This window comes from Tyto alba, unplaced genomic scaffold (genome assembly GCF_018691265.1).
Source record: "Tyto alba isolate M040663 unplaced genomic scaffold, T.alba_DEE_v4.0 Super-Scaffold_1000006, whole genome shotgun sequence".
In the NCBI taxonomy this organism is placed as follows: Eukaryota; Metazoa; Chordata; class Aves; order Strigiformes; family Tytonidae; genus Tyto; species Tyto alba.
This window is the reverse complement of record NW_024881272.1, coordinates 28610067-28623430: the sequence shown is the minus strand read 5'-3', so window position 1 is coordinate 28623430 and position 13364 is coordinate 28610067. Positions and strand designations below refer to the sequence as shown.

The 13364-nt window shown below is 37.6% G+C and overlaps 1 protein-coding gene across 8 annotated transcripts in view; it reads right to left on the bottom strand.

The window, feature by feature from the left end:
* Positions 1 to 103: 103 nt before the first annotated feature.
* OSBPL9 (oxysterol binding protein like 9) overlaps positions 104 to 13364 on the bottom strand; it is a 63346-nt gene continuing 50085 nt past the window's right edge. For 5 of the 8 annotated variants that reach the window (XM_042805675.1, XM_033008893.2, XM_042805665.1 and 2 more), the window contains 16 exons: positions 13204 to 13242; positions 10101 to 10194; positions 9449 to 9550; positions 8642 to 8801; positions 7849 to 7961; positions 7462 to 7580; positions 5912 to 5997; positions 5488 to 5662; positions 3892 to 3976; positions 3519 to 3629; positions 3079 to 3142; positions 2834 to 2974; positions 1852 to 1930; positions 1424 to 1515; positions 857 to 992; positions 104 to 755 (listed from right to left, as the gene is read on the bottom strand). In XM_042805675.1, the coding sequence (XP_042661609.1) occupies positions 681 to 755; positions 857 to 992; positions 1424 to 1515; positions 1852 to 1930; positions 2834 to 2974; positions 3079 to 3142; positions 3519 to 3629; positions 3892 to 3976; positions 5488 to 5662; positions 5912 to 5997; positions 7462 to 7580; positions 7849 to 7961; positions 8642 to 8801; positions 9449 to 9550; positions 10101 to 10194; positions 13204 to 13242 (1671 nt within the window). In that variant the 3' untranslated portion in view covers positions 104 to 680. The remainder of the gene's footprint in view (positions 756 to 856; positions 993 to 1423; positions 1516 to 1851; positions 1931 to 2833; positions 2975 to 3078; positions 3143 to 3518; positions 3630 to 3891; positions 3977 to 5487; positions 5663 to 5911; positions 5998 to 7461; positions 7581 to 7848; positions 7962 to 8641; positions 8802 to 9448; positions 9551 to 10100; positions 10195 to 13203; positions 13243 to 13364) is intronic. The other 3 variants (XM_042805680.1, XM_042805670.1, XM_042805703.1) reach the window with 1 other exon arrangement.

Genomic DNA, 13364 nt, shown 5'->3' with positions numbered 1-13364 from the left:
CAGCTGAAAAAAGTCTTGCTGCAAAGGTTTATTATGAAATAAATAAAAAGTCCATAGGAGAAGTTTGAAAAATCGATTTTATGAAGCTTTAAGATGCATCAAGTAGAATTATCTATGGTTACATTTTAATCTCAAAATAACAAAGTTATTTTGGGCAAGACACTGAAATGCCAAAAGATTTGATTATCATACAGGTGGAAGATAACATTTACGTAGCATTTTCTAACAAATCGTCCCATCAAAGGACTCCTCCTATTTACACGTTGCTAACATTAGCTAGAGTTAAATGACGTCTTGCATTTTGTTTCTTGTTTAAATATGTAGGACCCAGGAATATTATGCACCCGATACCAATGCCACGGCCTTCACAGTGGTTATACAAAGCGTTCGCGCTCCCCGGCCCAGACTCCCCGTGCTGCAGAAGCACCAGGGAGGGGGCCCCTGGCGCTGCCTTTGTACAGCAGAGTCCAGTACAAGTTACCTGCACAGCCAAGACGCTTCTTGTCTCGTTTAATTGCTTATCTGCATCAGTAAGTCCAGTATCCCTGAGATAGGAACCACTGCAGTTGGAGGGGTCAGGTTCTCCAAACGGTACGTACGTGATAATTGATGACGAGCTTGGTATCGGATGTAAACTTTGCTAAGCCAAGGCTTGAACATTTTCTGGTTTTATAACCCACTTAATGTTTACTGGCAGCAAGTCGTTTCAATAGCGGCTCATCATAAACCCAGCATTCTCCATCTTCATGGAATAACTAGAGAAAAGGGAACAATCAGATATATGCTTCTTATGACTGTTGGAAAGGAACAAATGCTACAGGTTCGAGGGTGTTTACACTGTTTGAATAAAGCTCACCCTTGTTTCCCATGAAGTCTCCTTCTCCTTTCTGGCTCTGGCTTCAGCTCTTTGTTTTTCTTCTAGCGCGTGCTTTGCAGCTGTGGCTGCATCGATGTCTCTAATTTTTAAGTTGTAGGTAACATCTTTCCACAAGCTTAAAAGAGAAATTTGGAGTCTGCTTTATAGAAGCAAAGTGCTGCAAGGTTGTAGAAACATGTTTCTGGCTATTAGTCATCACTATTTGAAGTAAGGTGGGTCTCACTGTTGAAAGGGCAGAAAACCCCAACAGATATTAAATCACAACCACACTGTCTACTGCCAGGAGTGAGGCGGCTGGAGTGAAGCTCTCTGGACCTCCCTGGAACATTTGGTCCCGAGGAAGAGGTGACCAAGAACCACAGGTCTCCTCTTCCCCCCTAAGACCCCAACCTGCTTGTGCCTCAGCTCCCCTGCAGCGCAGGCGAACGACGAGCACAGCTGTCTGTGCAGTGCATGGGTTAAGCGTGCCATTAGACCATGGACTGCAAACTTGAGGCTAACTAAAAAAAAATAATCTTAATTTGACCACTTAGCTAAAGTTCTTACCAGCGAGACTCAAAGTCGTCTTGGTCCTCCAATTTCCTTACCTTCTTCTTAATTGTAGGCATTTTCTTGGTATCTATAAAGACGGCGTTCTCCTAGAGAGCAAGATTTAAAAAACTTAAAAATCAGTTCTTTACCTAGACTTACAATTTATATACCCTCGCACTCTAGTAAATGATGTCAGGAAATACATGAAAAGCCATCATTCTTTAGATTCTGTTCTTGCTATAAAAGGCAGGTTACCTTACGAATAAATTAACAAAGCTATTTCAGGACTATTTATCCCAAATTCAGCATTCTTACGGTCTTTTGGGCAGCTTCACAAAGTTCCCAACTGTTTGTTTTTTAAAAAGCCAACCAACCAATTTGCTAAGCACAATCTTCCATTTCTAATGAAGGGGAGGGGGGGAAAGAGATAAAAGCTGCTTTACCCCTGTTGTGTATTTTGCATACATGACACCATTCCATTCTCCTTCAATTGAGCAGAAGGGTTTCTTGTCATTAGGAGAACTAAATAGAAAGAAATAGTAATTTCTCAGTTGTATTACAGTAACTGAAAAGCCCTAAAGGATCTAAACTTTATCCCAGCTGCTGTACAGTCTGTCCTACGTCAGCCCTTAAATGTCTATCACCATACAAAAAAGATGAGGGTTCTGTTTTACAAGTGGGAAGTTTCGCATGAATCAGTTCAACTGGAGCAGCCTCGGAAGTGCTGTTCCAGGGTACACAGGCCTTGCCCTGGGGCTGCATCTGCAGTGAGAGTTTAGGAAACTAGTTACAGGCTTTCAAAACAAGAGTGATAAGTTAAAAGGTTTCACAACCTCAAAGCTTCTCCCCCAGACCACTGGGCAACACAAAAACTAGTTCACAAATGATGTCTATCAATGTGTGTCAAGAAATGATTTAAAACCAAGTTATGGACCTCATTTTGTCAGCATCACTTACTGCCGTTACAGCAGATCTCCAAACAAGATGAGAATCTCCACTGAATTCTCTGCTCTTGGCATGTGCGCAGGGTCTAACCAAAACCCACCAAACCACAGGTATAAATATGTAGAAGTCTGCAGCAGAGCTTTACTGACATGCTACTGACAGCAGTATGACAAGGCTTGCTTCGGTATTTTTATTTTTTAGGCGAGGTAATGATGAAGACATTCTGGATAATTAAAAAGTGAAAATTTAAATTTCCTTCGGTAATTAGCTGAGAATGTTTTGGAGCAGAAGGTAGGGTGCAGGTCTATGCAGATTTCCTCTCACAAATCTTGGCTATAAAATGGCATCCTGTGACAGGCAATCATGAGCTAAGCTACCATGTATAGCAGTTCCAGTATTTTACACTCCTGACTGTCTTGAAAAAATACTGTCAGCACTTAAGTAGAGAAAAAGTGAGATTAACTGAAGGAACCTGCTTACAAAATTTCAGCTGTAATTCTGTGCTTCTTTCCTCCATAAAATGGTTTTGTGTGGAAGACGATGGACGCATTATAACCTGTCTTTGAGCAATTAATACTGCATTCTCCCCCAAGTTCTATCCATGGCACAGTGAGAATAGACCTGCAATCATAAATATATATTTATAACCTTTTAACTGATAAATATTAAGAGTGAAATATTACAAGTCATTACAAATGAAAATACCAAGTAGAGCATTTACTTGCCTTCCATAACCATTAGGAAATGTCAAAATGTAGTGTTCATCATAGTCTAGGCATGTGACACACCCTATCAAAGAAAAATAAAACCAGGTTTTAGAAACATCCGGCAAAACCTCTACAAAACTTTTCATAATGATCTCCTGAAATAATTCACTAAAAAAAGGTACCATAAAAAGGAAAGGGGAAGAGCTTTATTTAGATGCCGAGAATGCCTAGCTTTTAGAGAATGCAGGGAGAGTGGTATTTACATGAAAAACTGGGCCCTAAATGATTTCAGCACACAAAGTGCGCAGAAGGCATCACTGATTCCTAGATACATAAGCTCAAATTACATAAAATCAAACAGTCCTTATGTTTAATAGGATGATTTTAAATAATTTCTGCAAAAATTCTAGTTGCAGAATATGAATTTATCTTCTACAGTTAAACATACACATACATACCTTGCCCTATGTTATGAACCCCAATAGACATTCCTAAGAATTTTGACTTGGTCCATATGTGAGCATTGAACTGTATCCTCTTGCTAAAACACTCTGCGTAAAATGCTGAAACTGAAGAAAAAGGTATTAAAAACAGCAGCATCAGACATGAATACTATTGTTTCCCAATTCATTCATCAGGAAATATCTGCACGCCTCACACTTACATGGCAACAGAGTTTGCAATTTGTTTCTCACAAAAACAGTTTACAGAGAAAACTTTCAGCTTTTAAACTTGGAGAGAATATGTAAATCCAAGATTTAAACCAAGAGCTGATTTTCCTCCTATCCAGATGAGATGCCATCTCTATGAGCAACGTTATTGTCAACTTACTTGGAGGATGATGAGAGACCTGCTCTGCCACAAATGTTACGCTGCTTTTACTGACCCAAGGAACTGGTCCTTCTGAAACTGGTTCCTGCGTGACAGCAGAGAGGGTTTTCATCACTGACTGTTTACAAAATACCGGATGCTTCCAAGAGAAGCTGCTTCCATGTTTAAAGGCTTCTAAAAAAGTATGGCAGTGATTTTAACTTATTTGTCAGTTTGCTAATTTGATGGGGAATAACTCCTTACTCCTGAAACTCCTGCTTTCCAAAGAACAAGCAGCTTCTCTTCTCTTGTTTTTAGGTATAAATGTATTTGGGGAGATGCCCCCAAATACAACAGTGAAACTGAAAGTCACGTATAAACCCAGTTACTAAGTAATGTTTAAATCCACTTAATTTCTTAGTAAGTAATAAGAAACGGGTGACAGAAATAGTTTTAATTTTTGCTTCTGATAAAGTCTGATATGCGTATTAATACTGATCAGATTATATGTATCACAAAACCATAAAACAACATTAATTTCCTGTGGCATACCATGAAAAGTGGAAATCATCATTAGAAGCAATGGAAGCACAAATACAATATTGTCTTTATGCCAGCAGCCAGGAATCCAAACATTCACCTCAGAAACAAGAGAAAGATCTGCACAAACTAATGGGGAGGTGGGGAAGAAGGAAATTAAATGGGAAAAATACGTGGTTTATATCTAAACAATCACATGTTTAGATATACTACAGTGAAGCTACATGAAGAATCTCACAACATCTCCCACACCATCATTTGCAGCTTCCCAAGGTGAGAAGCCTAAATGAGGTGGTTAAAAAAAAGAAGAAAGAAAAAAACAACAACAAAAAAACCCCACGCCAGGATGCGCTGCAAGTGCCAGAGCTTTTCTCTAGAATCAGTGGGGCACCGTGTTGACTATGGTTCACGTGCCTAAATCTGATTAATCCTTGAGTCTCACTGAAACTTGGGCAAAAAAGAGAAAAGCTCATACATTGGTAGATGACGGGAGTGGCACTACTGTGACTGTGTCCTTCACTTCACCAGACATACTCTGATAAAGTACAAAAGGAAGAACAGTGGCCAGACACAGATGTACAACTAAAATATTATCCAAGCTCAGAATCCAAACTTCAGAAGTCTACAAAAATCTTTTAAAAGAAGAATTAAATATACTGGAGAAACTGCATTGCTTTCTAAGTTGTAAGTGAGGAGAAGAAACCCCACTGTTAAAAACACAAGGGTTTAGAGAAATTATTTTAAAAAAATCATAACTTTGTAAAGAAAGGAATTCATACTCAGTGCTATTAAGCAGTTCAGGGGAAAAAAAAACAAAAACAAAACCAAAAACATTTTCAACGTGTCCAATAGTTCCTAAAAAACTAACAGCCCAAATTTTATTATGCAAGATATTTTAAACTTTTGTCCAAAGAAAAAGATGAAGGAGGGGTGGAAATCAGTTAAGAAATTGCCATAGTTTGTCGATTTTGCTACTTAAACATAGCATAAGCCATTTCAGTCAGTAAATGACTAAAGCTTTGGGAATTACTTGCATGCATTCTAGGCACCAAAAAAAACATCCAACAAGAAACTAACCGTATCATCTTCACCTTCAGTGCCTGGTAATACCCAATGACATCGGAAGATCTCGCCCAAAATAGGATTGTAAGGCTTTTTAGCAACTGACCCTTTTCTTCCTGCATGAAAAGCTGAGAGGTACCATTTAACCACTTGAACCATTCGTTCCTTTGGATCCTTCTGGTCACTAATGCTACATGGGCCAAAAGAGAGAAAAGAAGGACAGGCAAGATGAAATACAAGCAAGCCGCTCAAATACAGGAAAGCTTTTTGGATGTTTTGTTGTTTTACAACTAGCAGTTTGACTACTTTGGCTACTTTCCAAGTTTAGATCATAAGACAAGCAAAATTCTTCAAAACTACCAACTTACTTCTGGCAGCCCACATGGGCCATAAACAGTATCAGAACCAGTTAATGCTCCACTTTAAAAAAATCAAATACCTGACAAATAAGTCCGGATGTGCAAAAAAGTCAGCATACATTTCCAACAGTGATCTTCTTTCCAGGATAAAAGTTGGAAGAACCACCTGGGTGAAGAAAAACAACTCTTACAGATCAATACACTCCGACACCCTGCACAAAGGCATTCTACGTACTACCTGTAAACAGCATATGAAGCACCCACGGCTTTGTGCACCTGCAAGCTGATTGTGTTCTCAAACTTACCAACAAGTTCTGACATGTGCAGGTCAGTTGGCATCTTCTATAAAATCAAACATTTAAGAGCAACTGTCTCTTTTCTTACATATATTCTAGTTCCACTTGGAGAATATCCAACTACATGAGCTTATCAAAAGCTGTTCTTAATTACAGTAACACTGATTATTTAATTTAATCTGTATGTACACTGTCAACTTTCAGTTATAGTTAAAAACTTCATTCCATGTAGTCACATCCTCTTCTGTGCCTCTTTATCAAGATGAAGCTTAATCTCTTCCTTACTACTTTTCTTCCCCAACAGCATTTGCAGGTTCAATTCTCATGGATCTGCTGTCTGCTTCAGTGTGGCACAGACCACTGTTGAAAGCGGTGTTGATTGCTGCTGTTGACTTTAAGGTGATGCCAAAAAGCTTCCTGGCAGCTTGAGATCAGTAATTTTCAACTATCCCAGGAGTTCCCAAGGCAGACATATTTTGGATCAATTCCTATTCAGAACTGCCAGAAACCTTCCCCAGTTTGCTTGTGAGCTGCTGGCTATTTCTCCCGAAAAGTTTTAAGTTTATCTTTTTATTGTCTATTGTGAGTTTCAGACTGGACAGTTAAAGCCATCCACTCCAGGAAATCAATGATAAGATTGATGTCTCCTTTTTTTTCAATCTGGAATTACGTGTTTAAATTTAACCAAGCTGCCTAGAAAGATCAACACCTTCAGAATGCTGTTCATTCATCCTCAAGACAGACACCAACTTGAAACACCTTCAAAAAAAACCCAACTCTTTACTTGCCAGATCTACAGGTAGCATTTTAAAATACACAAGCAACTTACTCAACAAGATTCCGACAAGTAAAGCATTTCTCTATATGCTTAACTCTCCCTCTTATTTATGTCTTACTGAATGTCACCATACACTGGGATCTTGTAGATCTTTGTTCTAGGAAGCTAAAGACAGGAGAAGCATTACTACTGCATACAGCGTTCCTCTTATCTCAGCTTTACAGGCACTCCAAGGATCAGGTTCAAAGTGAACAAACAGCTGCCTTCCATAGCAAATTATTTTCCCAAACAGATTTTAGCAGTTGGATATATTTACTCTGCATTCATTTTTCCCCTCCCAGTAACAACTCAAAAAAACTCCACCACCCCCCCAAAAAAAAAAAACAAACAAAACCACAAACAAACAAAAAAAAAACCCAACATGCTGAAGAGATTATAGCTTAACTAGCTCTTAGAACAAATATACAGTTAAATCATTACTTTAACATTGAACTGATTTACACAGAATTCAGGTCTTATTCCCCTTCCTTTCCCCATGAACAATCAGTAAGTTTACCTTTGTTAGATCCATTCCTAATCTAACTTGTGACAATAGATGCATAATAACACTCTTATGTTCTTCCACTGATTCTCCTTCCCCATCATCATCTCGATCATCAGGAGGATCGAAGAGATCTAGAAACACCAAATTGCTTTTGTTTTTCAGTAAACCTTCAAAGACAGACTGTATTTAATTAGCATAGATATCTGCTGTCAAAAAGGTCTTACTTATAAGACGTTTTTAAATCCTACAATTCAATGGTCTCCTATTAGTAAAGAAACAGTAGTAAACCATTTTCTGTAGAGTACCTTGTCATATATATAATCATACATGTATTGCCAGAGTTTGCACACAAATTAACAATCAACAGCTCCTTAGTGAAAGTTCACCCAGTCCACTTACCAGCATCATTTGTCCCATTAGACATGGAAGAATTGAGGGACTCCGTGGTATCCGGACGTTTCAGGCTACTTCCTGTGCTGCTCCGAGTCAGGACAGCAGCAGACCCTGAAGAACTAAAGAAGAGTAATAAATCCTCACAATTCACAATGAACTAATTCAGACCAAATTATTATCATTTGATAGACATAGAGTTTACTGATAGACATTAATATGTGTGTGTCACACTAATTCACAGAAAACTTAAAATGGACTCTAGCTGAATGAATGGGAAAGCCTGCAGTCTAAGATAGTAACATCTGAAGGCATAAAACAGCTGCTGAATTCCTCTTTGAGATGTGTAGCATCTCTTAAAATTAATTTTCCAATTCATAAAAAAGAAGAGTAAACAGAGATTGTGGGGAAAGGCAGTCAACTTAAAAAAATTTTTTTTAGTAAATGTGAAAGGGAATTGGCTAGTTACCAAAGACTGCCACAAACACATGTGAAATACACTGTGGTCTCAGATTATATCTCTGAGCTGGTGGTTTCACAAGTTTGTTTTATGTTAAGAGTTTTGTCAACACATTTTGCCTGATGGAATGCATCCCTCATAGACAACTGAGCTGCGATGAAAAAAACAATCTTATTCTATGAGAGTGGCTTTTTTGCCTCCCCCACCTTGTTTTGTTTTGTTTTAAAAAGCCAGTCTGGCTTATTTGCTTGGTCAGCTTAACTAATTTCTACAAGCAGACAAGCCATACCCATGTAGATAAAAATTGTATTCAGCATACACTGCATACTTTCAGCTACTTACTCCATACATCGCTTTGGGGAAGAACTGCTCTGATAGAATTCATCAGCATCATAGAACTCATCCTCACTGCTTGAGTAAGAAAAATCTGGGACTGTATTTGGAGACAAGTTGACATGGCTTGGAGAGGTGAGACTGCTGCTAGGTGCTGATTGCCCACTTCCTATGGAGTATTCAAAATTACAGACTTAATAAAAACCAAAGACATCCTTAGTAACAAGTCATTTTCACACAAGCTTAGAAAAAAACCTGGAGGGGAACTGAAAGAGTTTTAGCATGACTGGACAGTACAATCAATACAACTGATCAGGACATAACAGTCAACATAAACAGATAATTAAAAATATGTTAAGTATGTGGCTATCATTTAAAAAAACCCTTCAAAATATTATAGGGATTGTAAACATCTTTATAGCAACTTCATATATATTATAGCAACTTCTGTTTCAAAACATCTATTGTAGTTTTAAAAAGCTCCATAATTGCTATTATTTTAGGGGGGGAGGAGGGAATCGACAAATTAAAAACCCCAAAGGCCACACACAATGTATTAACTGCAAAGTTCTTGTACTGATTACTGCAAGGTTGCAATGATGAAGACAAGAAAGCAAGCTGGTAATACTACGTATCACGTGTACATGGCAGGGGAGAAAGAACAGAATAATTGATTTTAACACAACACTGAAGTATGTATTGAACAGAAGCAAGATGTAGGCCCAATACAATGTTGTTACATTGGGTAGATTACAGATGGTATATAGTCAGGTTTTGTTTCTTGCACTTCAATAAGTCAGTTACACAGAACCGTACCTGTACTATTTGGTGTTGGAGTCTGATTTCCAAGCGATGCTACTACAGGCCCCACTGGCAAAGATGAGGGTCGCTGCTCTGACTTGCACAGCTGAGCAGGTTCTAGGGGATATTTTGATATGTTAAACCCAAATTTCACATTTAAATATGAGAATTTCACTTTTGTTGCGTAGGAGATTCCGCATCATTTTACTCCACCAAAAATAAAACAATTTTCTGTAAAAGCCATTCAGATAGAAAAACACATTTCCATCACTGTTATCTAGCTCTTTTTTATATTAAGCAAAGATGGCATTTTAAAAAACTGTAGGTCTTTAGCTAGAAATCATTTACCTTTTCTGAAAATTATAGTTTCAATTATTATAAGAAAGTACATTAGGAACATAAGCCGGTAACTTAGAGCAGGTAAAATATATCAGCTTATCCACAGAACTAGAGGCAGATTCACCTGATGGCTGAGGAAGCGCCAGGCCTCCCCCTCCTTTCCCTTCCTTGGCACGTGGTGAGCGTGCACCACAAAGTGCAGCGTGCACCTGTATCGCGCACGGGACACAGAAGCTATCCACCATTAGGCAGCCCCTCCATCTAGGCTGCAGTTGCATCCTGCTCTGCTCGTGAATATTTCCACTGAGGTTCTTTCTGTACACCATACCTGGAGGTATAACCGCTTGGGAAGGCATTGTGCTGATCACTGACTGTTCCAAAGGACTGGGCTGATATACTGCGTCAACAGGGTTTATAGTGCTCTGAGACAAAAGAAACAAAAGCACATTTTTTCTCAGTTTAAAATAAATAAATAAATAAATAAAGCATAGTTAGCAAGAATATTGAGCACAAGAAATGCCCAAATGCAAGATAGCAAATTCCTGAGAGAGAAAGTAAAACACAAATTGACAGTTGAGGACATGAGAAATACTTTCAAAGTGGTAATATTTTAGTTCTTTACATAGATTTGACACTGAACTGAATTTGCTACAGATTTGAATTGTCCTGTAAAGAGTTCTTACTTCAAGCTCTAGCTTCTGGTATTCCTTCCAATCTCCATTAATAAATATTGCATGCAAAGAGTGGACAGTTAGACGCAAATTATCTGGCAAAAATTAGGATAGGTAATCTGTATTTTTAAAACGATTTTCTTCAAAAATTGATTTGTCCAGACCATACTAAATCAACCCATAAATTAGAGCAAGAATCATCAGCATGCTTACAGCCATGAAGCAGCTTTGTTGCCAAAACTTTCCAATGCAAGCTGACAGTTTTCAGTGCATCTCTAGTAGAGGACATTTCAATCTGCCTGTGAACACGGGCACTTTGAAAATAAAGCACCAATTCAACTCAACACTCACAAAAGTCACTGACTTCCGTATATGTTCTTGGCTTTTATTAAATAAATCTATTGGAAAGCTAAATTGCAATGTCTTTTAATCCAAACCAGCATGATTTTGCCTTGCTTCACTGGCCTGTAATTTTATCATCTAAGCACTGTTTGCTATATATGCTTACATATAACAATCAGTACTTCTGTGTTGCTCTGGGTTGGCAGTTGGATAAAAGGCACATGAAACCCTTCTCCAAATATCTTGCAATTTAAAACCATTGACCTATGTCAGAACTGTGAAAATCTTTGCCTCAGTTTGCTGGGAAATCTTGCTACTGTGCTTAAGTTGAAGAATATCAAACACAGGAAGGTCATACAACACAGAGTTCTACTTAAAAAAAAAAAAATGCTGTGTTTTTAAAAAGCTAGATGAGCTTTGTCTTTAAATGTAGTTACTATGTTTATTCCAATCCTCTTTTTAGATCAATATTTAAAACTTTAGAAAAGAGTCTCCAATTGTTCTTCCCTCCTGTTACTCTATTAATTTCTATTTGCATGCAGGCTGAGGAAAACAGGGTCATCTTAACTTCCCTCCTCCTATTTTCCTACAAAAGGAAAACTTCTTTCTTGCCTCCTTTCTTGGTTACCTGTTACTCTGAATTTTATCTTACATTTAAAATCAGTGAAGATTTTTATTATTTTTTTATAGCACAGGATTTATTGAGTTGAAAACCAAACTATTATTCCCTGGTTATTTTTAAAAATCTCCAGTTTAAAAAAAAAAGGCATAAAAATAGCTTTCTACATTTTCATTACTGCTACTAACAAGTGTACAAATAAATAATCCAGTACGTAGACTATTACTCCACTGTATTCCAGTATAAAATCAATGTCCCTAACACATAACTTCAACTGCTTGTGCAATTATGCATGCAACACTGGTAGGTCCCTGTCTCGCTTATTTTACAGTTTAAAGACATGATCACATTTTCAGAGTTAAGAAACTTAAAAATCAAGATGTTCCTGTGATACACAGGATGCTACTGCTATCTCTAGCTCCCCTAGTAATTAGGGAAACTAATAATATATAGGATACAGAACACTGGTGTGATAAAGGAACAAAAAATAAAGTAACTTTGACTTTGTATGCAGAACTGTAACCTTATCCTTAAACAATTCTCCATACTGCAACACGAACCAGAGTTTCTTGTTAGATTTTTTGGAGTATGCCTTCATGGTTTAGAAACACATGAAGGCAGACCTGAAGGTTTCCTACTCCGAGTTTAACAATAACTGAAAAACAACCATGTAGAAACAAGACCATCATCCCACCATGGTATCAAACAGTGATCATATTCCTGCCAAAATTTCAAGTGAAATCCTGACCTTTAGCCCAAGCTAATGTTGACCTCAATAGTATCAAAAATTCAGTCTTCACAATCTCTGATGCATCTGCGAAGTATTTCTGTAAGAATTTATTTTTTCCTTCCCGGCATAAGCCAGCCCACAGACAATTAGAATTGTGGCTAATCAAATTCAGACTACAGTAAGTTGTAATACCTATATGAAATTTCTGAGTTGCAGATCTAATGTGCATATCACCTCTACCTGTGGTAGCACCTAACTGCACAACCTCTTTTCCAGAGCACGTAACAGAACCTAGTCCATTACACGAAGACCTGAATTACGTGACTCTCCCCAGGGTAATCGCTCATCTTATTTATAGTAAGCATGAAACCAAAATCTGTACGTGCATCTTTACTCCAGAGTTCATACCAGAAAATCATACTGCTAAAGCTGTATATAATGGGAAGACAAATAAAGCTTGTGAATTATTGTCAGCTGTAATGAAAACAAACTATGATGTTATGTTTTACTGAAACCAATCTCCTATTAAAAGTATCTGAAATGTACTCAAGTGACAAAAAGAGAACGAAGAAAGAGAAGTCACATGTGACTGAAACCAAAGATGACAGAAGTTACGTTAAAAATGCAGAAGTGATATTAAAGAAGAAACATTGCTTAAACAGACATAATACAACTTTGCGTCAAATGAGCAGGACTGTAGAAAAGACAAACTACTTGAAGCACACAGATAGTTGATCTATTTCATACATAAAGATACTTCAGATGGAACACAAAACTATTTCTATCCCAATTAATTTCCCTTTTGTCTGTTCACATGGCAGATTTTTATCTAAGTGTTCAGTCATAACACTGCCATTTAAGACACAGAATAAAACTGATCACTGTATCTGCTAAAGGCAAGGGTGTTAGCCAACCTCAGAAGCTAATGACTCAACAGTAAGTTTAACAAGACACTTGAAGCAGTAAATTAGAGAAAGGAAGAATTATGTTGCAAAATGAGTGGAAATTCAGGTCTCTGTTCACATGTTCTGCAGAAATAAAGGGAGATAAAGATTAGATTTAAACTTACTATAAGTCCATCTGCGTGCTTCTCCTCATTATTTTGGTCCTTAAGGAAAAAATGTTAAAAATATCAACATAACAATCTTGTATGACTTATCAGTTCTGTGTTAAGTGAGAACAGCAAGTTTCTGTCAGGAATGTTTATACTGCCAGACATAAAATATTCCT